This window comes from Vulpes vulpes, chromosome 14 (genome assembly GCF_048418805.1).
Source record: "Vulpes vulpes isolate BD-2025 chromosome 14, VulVul3, whole genome shotgun sequence".
Taxonomy (NCBI): Eukaryota; Metazoa; Chordata; class Mammalia; order Carnivora; family Canidae; genus Vulpes; species Vulpes vulpes.
In genome coordinates, this window is record NC_132793.1 from 112,853,005 (window position 1) to 112,872,154 (window position 19,150).

A 19,150-nucleotide genomic window follows, 5' to 3' on the forward strand; every position below is an offset into this window, starting at 1 on the left:
TGTAACTTAAAACTGAATCAGGAAGAAATAGAAAATTTGAACAAATTACTAGCAATGAAACTGAATCAGTAATTAAAAAAAACTAACAAAATTTCAGGACTTCACAGGTGAATTCTACCAAACATTTAAAGAAGAGTTAATAACTATTCTTTTTAAACTATTCCAAATGATAGATTTGGGATGAAAGCTTCCAAATTCATTATATGAGGTTAGCAGTACCCTGACACCAAAACCAAAGACCCTACAAAAAAGAAAACTATAGGCCAATATCTGATGAACATAGATGCAAAAATCCTCCACAAAATCTTAGCAAACCAAATCAACAATATATTTTTAAAAATTATTCATGAGGGATGCCTGGGTGGCTCAGCGGTTGAGCTTCTGCCTTTGGCTCAGGGTGTGATCCCGGGATCCGAGATCAAGTCCTGCATTGGGCTCCATGTGGGGAGCCTGCTTCTCCCTCTGCCTGTGTCTCTGCCTTTCTCTCTCTCTCATGAATTAATAAATAAATATTTTAAAAAATCATTCATGATTGAATGGCATTTACTCCAGGGATACAGGGTGGTTCAATATTTCCAAGTTAATCAATGTCATACATCATATTAATAAGAAAAAAGATAACCATATGATTACCTCAACAGATGAAGAAAAAGCATTTGGTAAAGTACAACATCCATTCACGATAAAACTCTCAACAAAGTAGCTTTAGAGGGAACGTACTTCAACATAATAAAAGCCATGTGTGATGATAAACCCACAGCTAACATCAAACTCAGTGGGGGAAACACAGAACTTTTCCTCTAAGATCAGGAACAAGACAGGAATGTTCACTCTCATCACCTTTATTCAACATGGTACTGGAAGTCCTAGCTACAGCAATCAGAAGAAAAAGAAAAGGCATTCAAATTGGTAAGGAAGAAGTAAAACGTTCACTATTTGCAGATGACATGATACTATATAAAGAAAACCCTAAAGATTCCAGCAAAATACTCCAAGAACTGATAATTCAGTTGCAGGATACAAAATTAATATACGGAAATCTGTTACAATCCTATACACTAATAATGAAGTAGCAGAAAGAGAAATTAAAAAAACAATCTTGTGTACAGTTGTGCCAAAAATAATAAAATAGCTAGGAATAAACTTAACCAAGGAGGTGAAAGACCTGTACTCTGAGAACTATTAAACACTGATGAAAGAAATTAAAGATGACACAAACAAATGGAAAGATATCCCATGCTCATGGATTAGAAGAACAAATATTGTTAAAATGTCCATACTGCCCAAAGCAATCTACAGAATTAGTGCAATCCCTATCAAAATACCAATAGCATTTTTTCATAGAACTAGAATACAAACTTATAAAATTTGTGTGTAACCACAAAAGACCCCAAATAGCCAAAGCAATCTTGAAAAAGAACAAAACTGAAAGTATCACAATTCCAGATATCAAGATATACTACAAATCTGTAGTAATCAAAGCAGTATAGTACTGGCATAAAAATGGACAAATAGATCAACAGAACAGAATAGAGAGCCCAGAAATAAACCCATGCTTATTTGGTCAATTAATCTTCAAAAAGGAGGCAAGAATGTGCAATGGGAAAAAGATGGTCTCTAACAAAGGGTGGTGGGAAAATATGCAAAAGAATGAAGCTGGCCTCCTTTCTTACACTGTACACAAAAATTCAAGATGGATTAAAGACTTAAATATGAGACCCGAAACCATAAAAATCCTGGATGAGAGTACTGGCAGTAATTACTCTGACATTGGCTATATTCACATTCTTCTAGATATGTCTAGAAGAGGCGAGGGAAACAAAAGCAAAATAAACCACATGGACTACATGAAAATAAAAAGTGTCTACACAGCATAGGACACAACAAAATAAAGGACAACCTACGGAATGGCAGAAGATATTTGCAAACAATATATCCGATAAAGGGTTAGCATCCCAAATATATAAAGAACAATGCAACCAAAACAACAACAACAAAGCCAGCAACTACTCCAACTAAAAAATGGACAGAAGACATGAGCAGAAATTTCTTTGGCCATACATATGGCCAACAGACATGAAAAGATTTCTAGTATCACTAGTCATCAGAGAAGTGCAAATCAAAACTCCAATGACATCTCACCTCGCACCTGTCAGAATCACTAAAATAGAAAACACGAGAAACAACAAGTGTTAGTGAAGATGTGGAGAAAAAAAACCCTTGTGCACTGTTGGTGGGAATGCAAACTCGTGCAACCACGGTGGAAAATAGTTTTTTCTCAAAAAATTAAAAAACGGAATTATCATATGATCCTGTGATTCCATTACTGCGTACTTACTCAAAGAAAATGAAAGCAATTACACACACACACACACACACACACACACACACACACAATGGAATATTACTGAGCCATAGAAAAGAATGAGATCTTGCCATTTGTGACAACATGGATGGACCTAAAGGATGTAACACTAAGTGAAATAAGTCAGAAAAAGACAAATACCATATGACTTCACACATATGTAGAATTTAAGAAACAAAACAAAGACAAAAAAACAGACCCCTAAATACAGAGAACTGGGGGTTGCTGGAGGGGAGGTAGGTGGAGGGATGGGTGAAACACATAAAGGGGATCAAGAGCACACTTATTGAGATGAGCACTGAGTACTGTGTAGAATTGTTCAATCATCCAAGTTGCACACCTGAAACTAATATAACCCTCTGTGTTCATTGTACTTCAATTAAAAAAAAAAAACACATTGGGGATACATGCTGAAATGATTTTTCTAGCAGATGCATTAAAGTTCAGACCATTAAGACAGGTCATGACGATAAAAACAATCATAACAGTATAGAGTTTTCCCTGTGTGTTAGCTGCTTTACACTGATCATCTGCTTCATGGCTCACAACACTCTTCGACGTCATTGCACCCATTACCTTCCATTTACCAATGAGAAGCTGAGGCTAAATGACATAAGAAACTTTCCCAAGCTCATTCAACTCTTAAATGATGAAGTTTAAACTCAAGTAGTCTGCCCCCATAACTCATGTTTTTAACTACTGTCCTATATGGTACACTTCATAATTAAGTTTGCCCTCAATTACCTGGTGGGTACTGGGAGTCTCTCTTTAATAAAGAGGGGGGGGGCGCCTGGGTGGCTCAATTGGTTCAGTGTCTGCCTTCGGCTCAAGTCATGATCCCTGAGTCCCGGGATCGAGTCCCACATCAGGTCTCCCTCTTCAGCAAGGAGCCTGCTTCTCCCTCTGACTCATGCTCTCTCTCTCAAATAAATTAAATCTTTTTAAAAATTAAACAAGTAATAAATAGGGAAGGGAAGGGGCACCCGGGGGTCTCAGTCAGTTGAGTGTCTGCCTTTGGCTCAGGTCATGATCTTGGGGTCCTGGGATCAAGCCCCACGTCAGGCTCCCTGCTCTGTGGGGAGCCTGCTTCTCCCTCTCCCTCTGCTAGTCCTCTTGTTTGTGCTCTCTCTGTCAAATAAATAAATAAATAAATAAATAAATAAAATCTTTAAAAATAAAATAAAAAGGGAAGGGAGGGGAAAAGGAAAAGAAAAAAGGAAGGAAGGAAAGATGGAAGGAAGGGAGAAGGGAGAGAGGAAGAAGATGGAGGGACCCAGTCTTCTCAAGTGATAAATTTGCCTCACTTACTTCTCAGAAAGCCCTGAGTTAGGTACTTATAAACTCTATTTTGGAAGAGACAAGTGAGGAGAGAGCCAGGACATAAGCTCAGGTCCTCTGAATCTGAGTTCTATATTCTTTAACGTCATTGTGCTTCTCTGCAGAATCCGGTGACTAATTCAACTGAAAGTTTAGGACAGACAGTCTTGCCACTGTGCTTGACATTATATTTCTATAACTGTTCTATGTGTATGTTTATATACATTTTTTGATACATAAAATATTATTAAATCAGTAGGTCTATTAAAAAAAAAAAACAAACGAAAGCAACAGTCATCCAAAGGTAATACTTACATTATCAGGACCAATTAAACAGCCCACACTTTTTAAGGGACAGAATGTATCAAATTGACCATAAAAATGTCCACTGCAGGGATTCCATATTAAATAGTGACTTTGCTCCCGAGTTAGCACATAGGCAGTTGGACCCTGAAGGAAAATAGTCATTAAAACAGTTTCCAATCATGCAATTGAGGTCAAGATCAGTTTGTACACACAATTCATTATTTTAGTCAGACCCCTCATTTCTAAAATTTATGACTAATGATGAAAATTAGCTTGAAGTTCTAGGTTGCACTGGATTTTAAAACTAAAATCAAATGTTCCTTTTTGCAAAATGTTTGCATTTATTAGTACAGTATAGTAGACCAAATAGGGATAGTTGGTTAAGTACATAGAAGGCTGGGACGCCTGGGTGGTTTGGCAGTTAAGCGTCTGCCTTTGGCCCAGGGCATGATCCTGGAGTCCTGGGGTCCAGTCCCACATCCAGGCCCCTACATGGAGCCTGCTTCTCTCTCTGCCTATGTCTCTTCCACTCTGTGTGTGTGTGTGTCTCTCATGAATAAATAAATAAAATATTTTTTAAAAGTATATAGAAGGCTGATTATCTCTGAATACTATTTGTTTCTAATACAGTAATTAGTAGTTTAGATATAATAATGTAAATGTGTAGAAGATGTTTTGAAAAGATACACACCAAACTGTTAGTGAATACACCTGGGGCAGGGTGGTGTGTAGATTTGAGAGTTGGAGCCTGAAGAGGGACCTTAACTTTTTATTCTGAATACTTCTATATTATTGGATTATTATTATTACTTTTTTATAGTGAGCATGTATTCATTTATTGCTCATGTATGGATTTCCTTTGATGCTCACAATAGCCTTCCGGGGAAGGCAGGACAAAATTTATTATCCTCATTTCCTTATAAAGCCCAGAGTTGTGAATTGACTTGCTTTGAGCCCCACAGCTCATGAGGAATGGGCAGACCTTTGAACTCAGGCCTTGTGACTTCCTAGCCTAGTATTCTTTTCCTGGTACTCGGCTCCCTGGAAGATAACAGTGGAGAATGAATTAGTTTTTGGACGTGATACTACCTGCCCAGTGGCAACTTGTACTACCTAATTCCGCAGGATTCCTGGAAACTTGTGTCCTCTTTTTGATACAGTCTTTGAATAAGCTGCTTCAACTCATGAATTTTGTAAACTCGCACCCCAAGTGATCCTAATTCTCCCCAAATTTAGGGACATTTGCATGGGCTGGGGAAACATTCTAATAGTTGCGATCTCCAGTCTAATAAAAGTAACAATAGTATGAAAATATAGCTGCTAACATTATTTTCTTTGCTTCTGGGGTTATCTGCTGTGTTTCCTTTTGCCTGCTGGTTAGTAGCAGAGGCCGGAGGAAGCAGTTCATGACAGGAGAGATCTCTAACCTTGTCACATTTCTTCAGATCCCCATCACTCCTTAGCATGAGTAACACTCGATCACCAAGAGAATCAAAATTCTTAGGAACGTGAGTAGGTGGGGCCTTTGAGTGGCAAAGAGTTCAGATTTGCCAAAAAAAGCTCCCCCAACTGAAGCAGTGATCAGAGTCTGAGTACCACTAAAAACCATTTCATGTCTCATCACTGCTTTTCTCTGACCTTGGTGGAATCTCTGGGCCACTTCCCTTGGAACTCAAAGGATCGTTATGCAAATTAGTTCATAATCTGGAACATAACACAAGCATGTTAGACAACTATTCTCTTTTGTTGGAGCCAGCCTGAGTGGTCTTACCTCAGGAATAGCATTGCCCATCATGAGCCAGGCCTTCTTTCCCAGAAAGAGAAAATAATTACATAGTAATACTGCATGCTCTTCTTCATCTCCTGCTAGGAGATCCAGAAATTGCTGACAGAAAGAAAAGAAAAAGTATGTTGTATTGACTGACTGCTTCATTTTGGATTGGCCATACAGGATTTAAAAAAATTCACTGTTAAAAATTAGTGCCTTAAAGTAGAAGATCTATTTTAAAAATCTGTTTTCCAGATTTTGGCACTATGTTTTTTGTTTTTGTTTTTTAAAATTTAAACTCAGTTTGCCAACATATAGTATAACACCCGGTGTTCATCACATCATGTGCTCTCCTTAGCGCCCATCACCCAGTTACCTCATCCTCCCACCCACCTCCCGTGCTGCAACCCTTTGTTTATTTCCCAGAGTTAGGAGTCTCTCATGGTTTGTCTTCCTCTCTAATTTTTCCCCACTCAGTTTCCCTCCTTTCCCTTATGGTCCCTTTCACTAATTCATTGAAATGAACAAACAAACATTGGTATTTTCTCTGACACTGATTACAAGGATTTCTAGAATCAACACTTTGGGTGGGGGAGACAAATTTCAAAGTTTCACTTTTCATTTTGAATTTATGATAGCCCACCATGTGTCGAATAATTTTTTAAAGACTATTTTTACAGCACAGTTTTCATTTCATAGCATACTTGGGAGGAAGAGATTTCCCATCTACTGTTGCCCCCACACAGTATTAATATCTATCCACAGAGTGGTATGATTGTTAGAACTGATAGACCAACATCTGACACTTCATAATCACCCAGAGTCCACAGCTTATGGTAGGGCTCCCTCTTGGTGTTGTACCTCCTCTGGGTTGTGAGAAATGTGTAATGACATGCACCCATCATCAGAGTATCACAGAATGATTTCACTGCCCTAAAAATCATTTGTGCTCTGCCTATTTGTATCTCCCCCTGCCTTGCTCCCAAATAGTTTTAAGCACATTGCATGCCTTAACTCCCCCTAGAATAATCCTAGAATAAACTTTTGAGGGAGGTACTCATCTTCCCATTTTATAGATGAGAAAGTGCAAACAGGGAGCGGTGAGGGATCCCTAGGGAGTGGTAAAGTTTGTCTGAGTCTGGAGCACATGAATTATTCTGTTCTTTGTGTATTTTCTTTAGATGTCTTGAGGTTGTAGAAATGCTACCTCTAATACTGTCAACATTATGTTATCAAAATATACTGAGGAATGAAAAAATTTAAAGTGTACTTAAATTTCTTTGGTTTAAAGATATCTTTCAAAGGGCGTCATAGGATATTGTTTAATTTTATGCAAACACAGTACCACATGAAATCCAGAAGAAGAATGAATACCTGTGATAATGTGTTCACTTCATATAAGATCCATTTGCATGTTATGTAACATACATAGATTGAAAATTCTATGAGGGCATAGGCAATGTTTATTTTGTTCATAGCCCAAACTTAGTACAATGTCTGATATATAATAGTGGACCAGGAAGTACATGCAGAATCAGTAATGACATGGTGTGCCTTAAGAAGCCCATAAACGATGGAATATGCAAGTTCCAAATGTAATAGAGAATGTAAGTTTTTTTTTTAATAAATAAATCTGGGATATTGTTAAGGTCATACTGGGAGGGTAAATCAGTATTAAGACTTCTGAAATGTTTTTTATTTTTGGTGCGAATAGTTTTTTCTTAATTTCTAAACTTGGGCAAACTGAACCAAATTGCAGAATTTAGCTCAGTCTGCTAAACAGATGACCAAATGGATTTTATAAGGACTAATGAATGTTGCAATTTAAAATTATACAAGCCTTTGGCCAATGTTCAATGAAGTCAGCTCAAACTAGTAAATCTGTGAGAAAGAACTACTTACATCAGATGTGCTCCACAGGTCACAGATGCCAGCAAATGAAACAGTGTCAGGTAAGAAAGGAATCAATGACACATATCGAGCCACCAGTTCCTGTTTAAGCAGAAAATAATTGAACAGTTCCTGTTTTAAAAAAAATAATTTCTGACAAAATAGAAAGCTGAATACTCTTTTCTTGCAAGAAAATTTCATAATATCACAAACATTTATGTGTACAAAATGAAGTGAATGCTCACCAAGTGTTTACTGAATGTTGTGTTAACATTATGTCATTTCATCCTCTGCACACATCCTATGAAGGAAGTCACTGTTAATATCCATCTTTTACAGATGAAGACACTGGCTCATAGATCTCTTTGAAATGTCCTCTTTTTTCCCCCTGTACTTCCTTACTTTCCCATATAGGAAGACTTTTCACAATAATCTTGTATTTTCTCTAGCCCAGTCCAGAAAGCAGCCATTTCTCCAAGGAGATTTTAGAGAGCAATAGTAATTAGAAATCAAGATCAGGGAATCATTGTAGTTTTAACTCATATTTCTGCAGTCTCTAAGGAGATTGAACATCTTTTCTTATGCTTATTGGCCTTTCAAGTTTATACTTCTGTGAATTTTTTTTTTTTTTTTTAAGGAGAAAACTTTTTGGCACAGTCATTCCTATCCTTGTTAAATTAACAGAGTGAAGTAGTGATTTTTAAACAGTTTAAGCTGGTTTCTCCCAAATGAGTTTCACTGAATTAGGTTGGTAGGCCAGTCAGGTTACTATCACCTAGTATTGTTGTAAGGAGAGAGACCGTCTGTGAAGCAAGTATACAGCTCTTCCAATGGTTACTCTTTCATTCACATGATCAGTTGAGGTGCACAAAATAATAAAACTTCTATTTAAAAAGGAATCATGTCAAGGACAAAATAGAGAGGGTGAGCAACACTGCAAAGCTCAAGAGATGCAGGGCTGGCCCTGGGAAAATGGCTTTCTCCAAAAGGGCTGCTCTACTATTTTCCTTCTCAGGCTATTTCAAATCTAACAAGCTACTTCCTTAGAAGTACTGCCATTGGTGAGAATTTGTCTTGTTAGGAACTCCACTTTCTATTCCTTTGGAAAACCTACAAACCCCTGAGGTCTCTGTTTCACCCTCTGGTGTGCATGGATAAGGGAGGATATAGAAGTGACTGTAAGAGGAGTTGGACCAGCAGGCACCACACACAGCCCTAGGCTTTGGGAGAAGGCCTTGCTTGCTTGCAACGGTGGCTTACGTGATCTAAGCATACACTTGGATAACAGTCTACTGCATGGGCTGGGAGGTAGCCAGGCCTTGGATGTGTTTCCTTGGAAGACAGCTCTGATGGTAGACACGATGTTTAGCCCTACTCTTCAGGCATTATCTAAAAACCTTTTGTATTTTATCAGAACTCAAAGACTAAAAGACATTCCTACCCTGTCTCATCACCAGCCCAACTGGCTATTTAGAGAAAAGTTGCCCCGTGGCTGGCAGGATCAGTCCCACTATGAATTTCTGTTTCAGTATTTTGTACATTTTCTTATTGATTTGCAGGTATTTTTAAAATATATTCTAGTTGGTGTTCATTTGTCTATTATATATGTTGTCAACATCATATTTGTGGTTTTTCATTCTTTGTGGTGTCTTTGATAAAACCCAAGTTCTCACTCTTAATATGGCCAAATGTATCATTCTTTTTTATAGCTTGTGCTTTTTTCTATCTTGTTTAAGAAATACTTTCTATTTCAAGTCATAAAGATGAAAATGCCTTCACATGTAAGTCCTCAATCTGTCTGCACTTGAGTGATATGAAGTAGGAGTCTATTTTTTATTTTTTCCATATGTAAAAATCAGTAAACTTTGTGTAATAGTCAATCTTTTCCTTACTAATTTCCAATGCCAGCTTTGTCATGTGTCAGGTTTGAGTGGGTCATATTTGAGTGGACTTTTAATTTTTTTCCATTTTTCCCTTTGTTATCTGTGTGCCAATACCATTTGCTTTCATTACCATGGTCTCATAAATAGTCTGGATATATGGCATGGCAAATCTTCCCACTGAGTTCTTCTTATTCCTCAAGATATCTTGGCTATTTTGGCTCTTTGCACCATCGTATAAATATTAGAATCAGCTTGTCAAGGGCCACTATAAACAGTTTAAAAATCTAGTCTGGGGGCAGCCCGAGTGGCTCAGCGGTTTAGCACTGCCTTTAGCCCAGGGTGTGATCCTGGAGACCTGGGATCGAGTGTCACATCAGGCTACGTGCATGGGACCTGCTTCTCCCTCTACTTGTGTCTCTGCCTCTCTCTCTGTGTCTCTCACAAATAAATAAATAAAATCTTAAAAAAAAAATCTAGTCTGACAGGCTTTGTCTTTTAACTGTAAAGTTTAATCTGTTTGCTTTGTGATTACTGGTAAGCATTTAGACCATTTCTACTACCTTATTCTGTGCTTATTTTTCACATTTTTTTCTACATTTCTTTTTGTTCTCCCCACTCTCTTCATCCTCATCTTCATCATTTCTTTCTTTCTTTCTTTCTTTCTTTCTTTCTTTCTTTCTTTCTTCCTTCCTTCCTTTCTTTTCTTTCTTTCTTTCTTTCTTTCTTTCTTTCTTTCTTTCTTTCTTTCTTTCTTTCTTTCTTTCAGATTTCATTTATTTATTCACGAGAGACACAGAGAAAGGCAGAGACATAGGCAGAGGGAGATGCAGGCTCGTTGCATGGAGCCTGACGCGGGACTCCATCTCAGGACCCCGGGATCATAACCTGAGCCAAAGGCAGATGCTCAACCATTGAGCCACCCAGGCATTCCCCATTTTATTATTTTATCTCCTGCCACTTTGAAAGTTACATGCACTTAAATTTTTTTTTAAGTGATTAATCTAGAAACTTCAACTTGGGGGCATCTTGGTGGCTTAGTCAGTTGAGCCCCCAACTCTTGATTTTGGCTCAGCTCATGATCTCAGGGTCATGTGATTGAGCCATGTTGAGCTCCACACTTAGCACAGAACCTGCTTGTCCCTCTCCTTCCCCGTCTGCCCTTCACCTGCTTGTGCATGGTCTCTCTCTAAAATAAGTAAATAAAATCTTAAAAAAAAAAAAGAAATTTCAACGTGAATATTTAGCTTAAACTCTAAAAGTTAATAAATATCTTTGCTCTCCTCTTGGAAAAATGCAAGGGTATTAATATTATCAGTCCTATCCTGACATATATGCATTTTACCCCAGGATTTTTGTTTTATCACTGGTTTTCATCCTCATTACTATTATTATTGATTTGAAGATAATGCCTGTTTAGATTTACTCACAAATTTCCCATACCATTATGTGTAGAGTCTAGGATTTTCTCAGAGTTTTCCTTCTCTTTGAAGTATATTTTTTAGAAATTTCTTAAGTGAGAATCTTCTGGTTGTAAATTCTCCCAATGTTTGTGTGAAAGATGGTTTCACTGGATATAAATAAATAGTTTGATGGCCATTTTCTTTCAGCCTTTTGAAAGCCTTCTCTGACTTTCATTTGTGCAGCTGAAAAGTCTATTGGATGCATCATTGATTTTTTGTAGAAAATCTGTTTTCTCCTCAGCTGCTTTTAAGATCATCTTTGTCTTTGTAGTTCCCTATGGTATGCCTAGATTTTAATTTCATTTTATTTATCTTGTGTTGGATATATTGAGCTTCCTGCATCAGAGAGGATTGTTGTCTACATCAAATTTTATAAATTCTCAGTTAATCTCTTTGAACATTGCCTTTCTCCTTTCATACAGGTTTGGTCCTCCTCCCTCTATCCTCCATGTCTCTTAACCTTTCCTTTTAATCTTCTATTTTTTTTGCTATCATTGTGCTATATTCCAAGTAAATTATTTGCATGCATATTCCAGTTAACCAGTTCTCTCTGTAGTTACCTGTATGTAACTTAACTCTGTATTTTACTGTATTTAATGTTTTGCTTGAGCTAGCTCATTTTCTAATTTTAACTATTCTATATTTCTATAAATACCATGCAATATTTTTAACAATCTGCCTGTCAGTTCTGATAGTCTACTGTTCTTCTGTCACATTTTCAATTCCCTGGATTTCTTAAAATTAGTAAACATATCTATTTTATATTCTTAGTCTGATAATTCTAGTATCTGCAGTCTTTGTGGCCGGATTCTGCGGTGTGTTATGTGTACTAACTCTCACCATCTTCATGGTGACATATTTCTTCATTGATGATCTTTTATATGGTTGTGTTGCTTGGAACTTTGGAACCTTTTCTGTTTGTTTTTAAAAATTGTATTTATTTATTCATGAGAGACACGCAGAGAGAGAGACAGAGACATAGGCAGAGGGAGAAGCAGACTCCATGCAGGGAGCCCGATGCGGGACTCGATCCCGGGTCTCCAGGATCACACCTTGAGCCAAAGGCAGACACTCAACTGCTGAGCCACCCAGGCATCCCTTTTCTGTTTGTTTTTAAGGCTGAGGAAATTTAATTTAAATTTCAATTATATTTTCAGTTGAAGTTTTTTTGGGGGGTCCTACCGGCAGTGTAAATTCCGTCCCAAATGTGAATAAATACAACTTAGTGATTGGGAATTCCGTGGAGAGACTTTTCACATTTCTCTTCCATCCAGAGTCAAGACTAAGACAGGCAAAATTCCTTGCAGGGTAGTTCCTGACTTAGCCACTGTTGACATTACCTGTCAATGGTCCTAACTGTACCTGAGTCTCTAATTCAACCCTTCTGCCTACGCTGGCACCACGTATTAACTCCTTCCCCTATAGCCTTGTGGCCATCTTGAAGCCCAATTTGAGGCATTAGGAATTATCAGATGACCTCAGAGCAAATGCTATTTCAGGCTCTCACTCTTATGAAATCTGCTTCGTGGTTTCCTATCTCTCAAGTTGCCCCCTTCACCTTATTTCTATGTCAGCCATGATTTTAAAGATGGTTTAAAGATTTTATTCATCATTCCTAAGCGTTCTCTCCTGGGAGAAGTTTTCTGCATTATTTACTATGCTAGGAAGAATAGAGGGAAGTCCCTATTATGGTTTTTAATAAAAATTGATTAATAAAGCAAATGAAATGTGGAACACAGGTTTTTCTTTTGATATATCTTTATCTGCAAATAGATATATCTTCACTGTGTTCCTAAATTATTATGTTAATGACTTATTAGCAGCAACTACTCCCTATACTACCCACTCACTAAAATAGTTATGGGTTACAGTATTCACTTAAAAATAGCCTGCTTAACATATGACTTCTGTTCGTGTGTGGTTGTGATGGGTAGGGTGCTTTGCAGCCAGAGAATGTGCATGTATATTTAATGGCCCAGTATGATTATATTCTGTGGTGATGATGGCTTACATGTTGTGCATCCTCAAATCTTGGAAATAATTTGCTTAATTTGAATTCAATGATGCCTATAATATTAAGTATAATATTGAATTGTTATCTTGCTATAGTAGAATGTGCATGATTTCTGAAGTGAGAGGCCTAGGATCAAATCCCAAAAACTGATGGAAGACACATAATGGAGACATGTTTATGTAAGACACTGCAAAAGTGTAAAGCATCTTCCAAATGTTAATTTCCAGAACCCAATATAGTGCCAGGGACACAGGAAGCTCTGCATAATTATTCACTGAAAGAATGAACTAAGGATTACTACCCTCTCTGGTACCTTCAGACTTTTCTACAGAAAGTGAGCCTCAGGGTAATAAAAAAGTGTTAGTCATTTCTTTCACCACTAATGATCTCAATATAGGGACTACTTAAGTACTATGAAATAGAGTAATTAAGAGGGCAATATATTAAAATTTTAACACATTTTTAGCAGCAGCCCTGATTGGCTATGAAATACTTACTGCCGTTGCCTGAGGATTGTTGGGACAGGCATCCAGGAGCTCCTGTGGAGGGTTTAAAGGCTTCAGGTAACGAGTGACAAAGACAGTTTTTCCACTTATGTCAGTCACTGTTGTGAGGCACTGGCGATGTGGAAACTTTAAGGCACATTCAGTTTGAAACTTCTCTGTTGCTTGAAGCAATTTCTCATCTTCCTGAGAATCAAACTTTAAAAACAAAGATTATGGAGTCACATACGATTACTGGAGACACAGCAGAACTTGTTGAAAACCCACAGTCAACCTGAACTACATGTGTGCTTTTAGGAACTATGATTAAGTGACTCCTTACAATATTGTCATGCTTTTATTTAATTATATTTATAATCTAAAAATTAGGTGGATTAATTAAATACTTAAAATATATTGAACAGAATTGAAAAAAAGTAGTCAATAGGCAAGCAGTCCTATGGAAACTTTAAACACCTCTAAAAATGAACTATGATGTACTCATTTTGATTGATGTAACCAACCAATAGTTTTATGTGTATTTTGACATTGGTTTTAGAGCGGAGAGGGCTTCAGAAATCTAACATATCAAATGCAAAGCTTGAGCAACTCGTGTTAAATGCATAACAAATTGACAGATATATTGGTATGTTAAGTTTTGAATCCATAATCAATGTAATACATAATAGTAATGGGTCACAGGGAAAATGGAAACAACTAAAAAGAACAAATGTATTATGTTTATTTTAAGCATTTCTCTGATCCAAGATGAGCTACCAGTTCCCAGACTTCTGGTAGTAACTCAAAGCAGATGAAACAGAACAATTTTCATTTGCCTTTAGACACATGTTGTGACTTTTTCCCTTAAAATTATTGCTAAAAAAAAAGTTTGAATAGAGCAGATATTTAAATGTTTTTACAAGATTTTTGTTGCTTAGTGTAAAAGTATACATATGGTTGCTTACATTTCAAAGGGTTTCAAGACAAACTCAAATACAATTTTTTAACTTTTTATTTATTTATTTTTTAAATTTGGACTTTTTAAAAAAGATTTTATTTATTCATGAGAGAGAGAGAGATAGAGAGAGAGAGAATGAGTAGGGGGAGCGACAGAAGCAGAAGGAGAAGCAAGGTCTCTGCTGAGCAGGGAGCCTAATGTGGAGCTCTATCCTAGGACCCTGGGTTCATGACCTGAGTTGAAGGCAGATGCTTAACCCACAGAACCACCCAGGCACCCCTGATCTTGTTTTTTATCTGCAGTACTAGTACCACCTGGCACACAGTACATGTCGTAATTGTTTCACAAATACTGTTCAGTGAATGAGCAAGTGCATAGAAAACATCCCCTTACTTTTTGATGACTTCACATTGAATCTAGGCTACCCTGCTGTTCTTGATTACTGTTACATTGGGGCTGGACTGTGGCTTTTGTTTCTAATTTGATTGCTACATCCTGAAGGATTGGGGTGGCGGTTGCGGGGATTAAGTAGGAAGCACCTCCAGAAGCCTCCCATATATTCTCATGGGATGTCCCTGACATCTGAATTTGAATATCATCATCGTCATAACCACCTACTGCTCAGCATAGTGCCAACACATGGTAGCTGCCCAGCAGACATTATGATGGACATATAAATAAATGAAAAGGTGAGCTCCTAAGACTTACTTGGTATGGGTGTGTCACCGACTCCTGGGATATAACTGTCACCCCAGAAATAATATAACTTTATTATAAAGATGGGTAATTATGAAACAAGGGTGGTATGAAACAAAGCACCTAGTGAATTCATCCATTTCCCTTAAACTCATTCATTTACTTACACATCCAATTGTTTGCTGAGAGTCTAAAAGGTTCCAGGCACTGTGAATAAATGAGTATGAAACAGTACCCTCAAGTAACTTCTAGTCTAGAGGAAAGCATTAATAATAATTTCAAGTCAATTTGAAATACTTGACCAGAGATTCTATGGAGATAAACATGGGGTGCTAAGGAAGCACTTAAGAGGCAGAAATAGGCATTGTCCAGAGACAGCAACAAAAACCTTGAATCAGTCCTGACCATTGGACTTACAGATTGAAGAAACGGTGTCTAAAACTTTTCCTACCTCTTGGGCCTGGATGTGCTGTTGTGTTTTTTGAGTACATATCTAGTGCTTCATGAGAGCAGGGCCTATGCTTGAATCATCTTGTGGTCCTCTCTGCACTGAGCATACACAGGTAAGCATTTAAGTAAGTATTATTAATGGCCATTAATACTTGCTTAGGTCATCAGGATGCCATTTAATGGAGCGATGCAGTGATTCAAAGGAGTATGCCGTATTGGTAATCCAAGAAGTGCCAAAGGAAAGCTAAATACTAAAAGAAGTTGGGTTATTACAAAACAAATTAAGGGCTAACTGACAAATTCTCAGTTTGATTCAACATGAAGTTTGGAAGATTTCTTAACTGGGTCAATTTTTTAGCTCTAGGTTAGTGTCAGAGAAAATCGAATGGGTTTAAAACCTCCTTTTGGGTAGCTACACTATGACAGCTCCACCCATCAGAAATCATTGTCACAGCTGCACTGTCTCTGTAGGAAGCAGCTCATGGATTTTATAGGCTTGGACACAGTAGAGATAGTGCCCAGGATGCAGGTTACATCCACACCTATAACTTCCTACATTCAAAGCTAAAAATGGGCCAAAAGACAAAGCTGGGCATTCTTTAAGGAAGTTTAGATGTCTGTGATTCATTGTCAAGGGATCACACATATACTAGGACCTAGCAGCTTCCATAAAGTGGCAAGGGACAAAAAGCAGCTAAGTGAAAGCCTAATAACTACTAACCAACGAATGTAAAACAGAATATTTGGTATACCTTTTTAAGCATGTCATTCATCTATCAGAGGCAAGAAGGAAAAAAAGAAATGAGAGGAAGACTTTATTAACAGAAATAATCTATTTTTAAAAATTTACTTTTATCAAGACAATGTAGTTACAGTAGGAGTTTCAGGAGTTGCTACCGATTCTTACGAAAATTCCATGAGTAAATCCATTTAAAAAGTCATAGGGAATGGGTCCCCATGGGATGATCGTGGAGGGAAGACTCTGATCTGCTAATCCTGGAAGTTGCTGATTAAGTGGAAAAACAGTTCCAGGTTGTGGCCTCTATTATCTTAGGGTGAGACCTTGTCTCTCCTGAATCATCTGCAGGGGAACCACCGAGTAGTGTTTTCTGCCACTGTGTTTAGGACATCTGAGTGCCTCAGTCCACATGCCTTCCTCATCAAATAGCAGCAAAGAACCTGTGTCCTCCAAAGGGTTTTTTAAGCCCTTGTTTCAGAGGCCTAAGAGAAATGCTCCATGCAGCCACAGTGGGGCAGTGAAATGCCACCAAAGGACAGCCTAGTTACCTGGCTGTAAGCAGGGAAGGTTGCAGGACCTGAGGGCCATTTCAGAGCCCAAAGGGGGTCAATGCCAGGAATTGCGCCAGGTGCTAAGGCGGCTCTGGTTTTCAGGCTTTCAGCCAAGGTCACAGACTGCTTTCAAATGTTTTGTAAGCTCACCTCCAGATGGAGTGCTTTTTCTTCATTAGGAATACATAGAAATAGCAAAATCATCTTTTGTCTGAGAGCATTTTTCTATGTCAACATGCTTGTTGGCTTTCTCTTGAATTTATATGTAAAGAAAAAACATTCAGAATACATATTTCACTTCCTAGAAATATTCTGAAATGCATATATTTTGCCATGTTTTCTAGAGAACATTTTTGCCACAGTGTCAGTGACAAAGGCTAACATAGAAGATTAATTTGAATTTTAGTAGATTTATTTTTCCAATAATCCTTGCAAAGGGCAATAGTATTTTTCCCTGTGAACCAAATTGTAATACTGTAACAGAAAGAGGAATGTACTCATTTTTCCCCATCTCCATCTGAGTCGTAATAATAAAGAGTCAGCATGAGAATCCATGCAGTTGAGTTTAGTAGGTGACAAGCTGGGTTTAAACATGAACGTGAGCTCTGTGGGATTTTTATCTGCTTTTCTAGGCTGCTGTATCTCCATGCCTGAAAAATGCCTGTCACATAGAAGATGCTCAGTAAATATTTTTGACTATGTAAAGTTTCGAGTCAGACAGACCTTTAATTGTTAGCTCTGCATTAATGAACTGGAGAGTTGAGCCTTGTTTTCCTCCTGTCTCAATCGGAGACCAACCGTACAGTACAGCTGTGAGTATTAAGAGAGCACGTGTGTCAAATGTCTGACACGGTGCTGAGGACTGAGTAAGAACTCAGTACATGGTGGTGGTGGTAGTGCCGATTGTATTAGTTTTTAGAATAAAAAGGTCATGATCAATACTTTCTCCCCAAACCAATGAAGGCAGTGCACATCAATGCTGCATAAGCATGTTACATTGAGAAAGTGTCTCCTGGCTATAAGGGTTGGGACACAGTTGCCAACAAATGGAAATTCTGGAAACTCTTAGTTGTAGATTGGTTCAGAATTAGAGGTACTTTTGCATATATTTATTTGTTTCTGTCTGAAGGCACTGAAATGAGGTAACCCCTGGAGATCTAGCCTTATGATCCTATACATTGATTCAACCCACAGCACAACCAAGGATGTGAGGTTAGATATGGAGATGTATTTTGGCATGCTTGCCAATAAACATCAATATAAAAGAGGAGTTTGCTATTTTTTCTTCCATTAAGAAAATTCTTCTAAACCTGGACCATGTTTATGTTTGTCTTGCTTGAAAGTTTAAGTTGTTGATCAACCGAATTATTGGCTCAATGGTACAAATCTGCAATCTCATATTCTGTTCAGACCGTAGAGTAGTGAATGGACAGTGTAAGGAGACTTCTGCATGTGCCATGCAGTCTGCATTTATGAAGCATAGCCTAGCAAGCATTTGTTGTGTCTCATCAACATCAGACATGCGATTCTAAAGTGGAAGTGGGGTTACCTTTTCTCGAACCAACTCCCCGGGAACCAGCTGAGGCTCGATGGTAATGAACAGGGTGATGTAGGAGCCTTCACTCAGGCTTCGTACAGAGTCAAAACCCCGCTCCATAATCATGCTTCGCTCCTTACTGTAGCCCAGAAGAACAGGGGGAATGTCTATTTTAAATGTTCCATCAATCTGTGAAGAACATATGACTTGGTAAACATACTAGTGGTTTTCCAATGGAAGTTCAAAGGCAAGTGTCGACTCTTCACTGATGAGTCCAATAAAGACTGTTCAGCCTGGCCTTCAAGTCTCACCCTATCTCTCACAGGAAGGGCTATGTCCCTGCCTCTGTACAGGTCAGCAGAGCATGTATTAGCTCTGTAGATTGACAGTAACAATAGGTCACCTGGGTTCAAATCCTGGATTACACTCCAAGTACCTCACCTTGTGCGCTTATAAAGTACCTATTTGTATGGTAGTTAGGTGTGCTGACTGAATAGATATCTAACACACCGAAAAATGCCTGTCATATGCTCAGCACACAATATTGTTGGCCAGTAGTCATTCCCCCTTTTCTGGAATGCCCCAGCTTTTCATCCCCCCTTGCAAAGTATTCATCATTATTTTCAGACTTGAGCCAGATGTTGTCTCCTTTGTGAATTATTTTGTTATCCCTAGCAGCCTCACACATGGTTTGCATCGTCCGTGTTTGTTACTGTGACACGTTCGGCCAGACT

At 38.0% G+C, this 19,150-nt stretch overlaps 1 protein-coding gene across 6 annotated transcripts in view; it reads right to left on the bottom strand.

Annotated features, from left to right (window-relative positions):
• CC2D2A (coiled-coil and C2 domain containing 2A) overlaps positions 1–19,150 on the bottom strand; it is a 136,389-nt gene that overhangs the window by 12,809 nt on the left and 104,430 nt on the right. For 5 of the 6 annotated variants that reach the window (XM_025998462.2, XM_025998472.2, XM_072737754.1 and 2 more), the window contains 5 exons: positions 18,429–18,605; positions 13,501–13,704; positions 7,659–7,748; positions 5,760–5,873; positions 3,998–4,132 (listed from right to left, as the gene is read on the bottom strand). In XM_025998462.2, the coding sequence (XP_025854247.2) occupies positions 3,998–4,132; positions 5,760–5,873; positions 7,659–7,748; positions 13,501–13,704; positions 18,429–18,605 (720 nt within the window). Of the gene's footprint in view, positions 1–3,997; positions 4,133–5,759; positions 5,874–7,658; positions 7,749–7,890; positions 7,948–13,500; positions 13,705–18,428; positions 18,606–19,150 lie in introns of those variants that run through there. The other variant, XM_025998479.2, reaches the window with a different exon arrangement.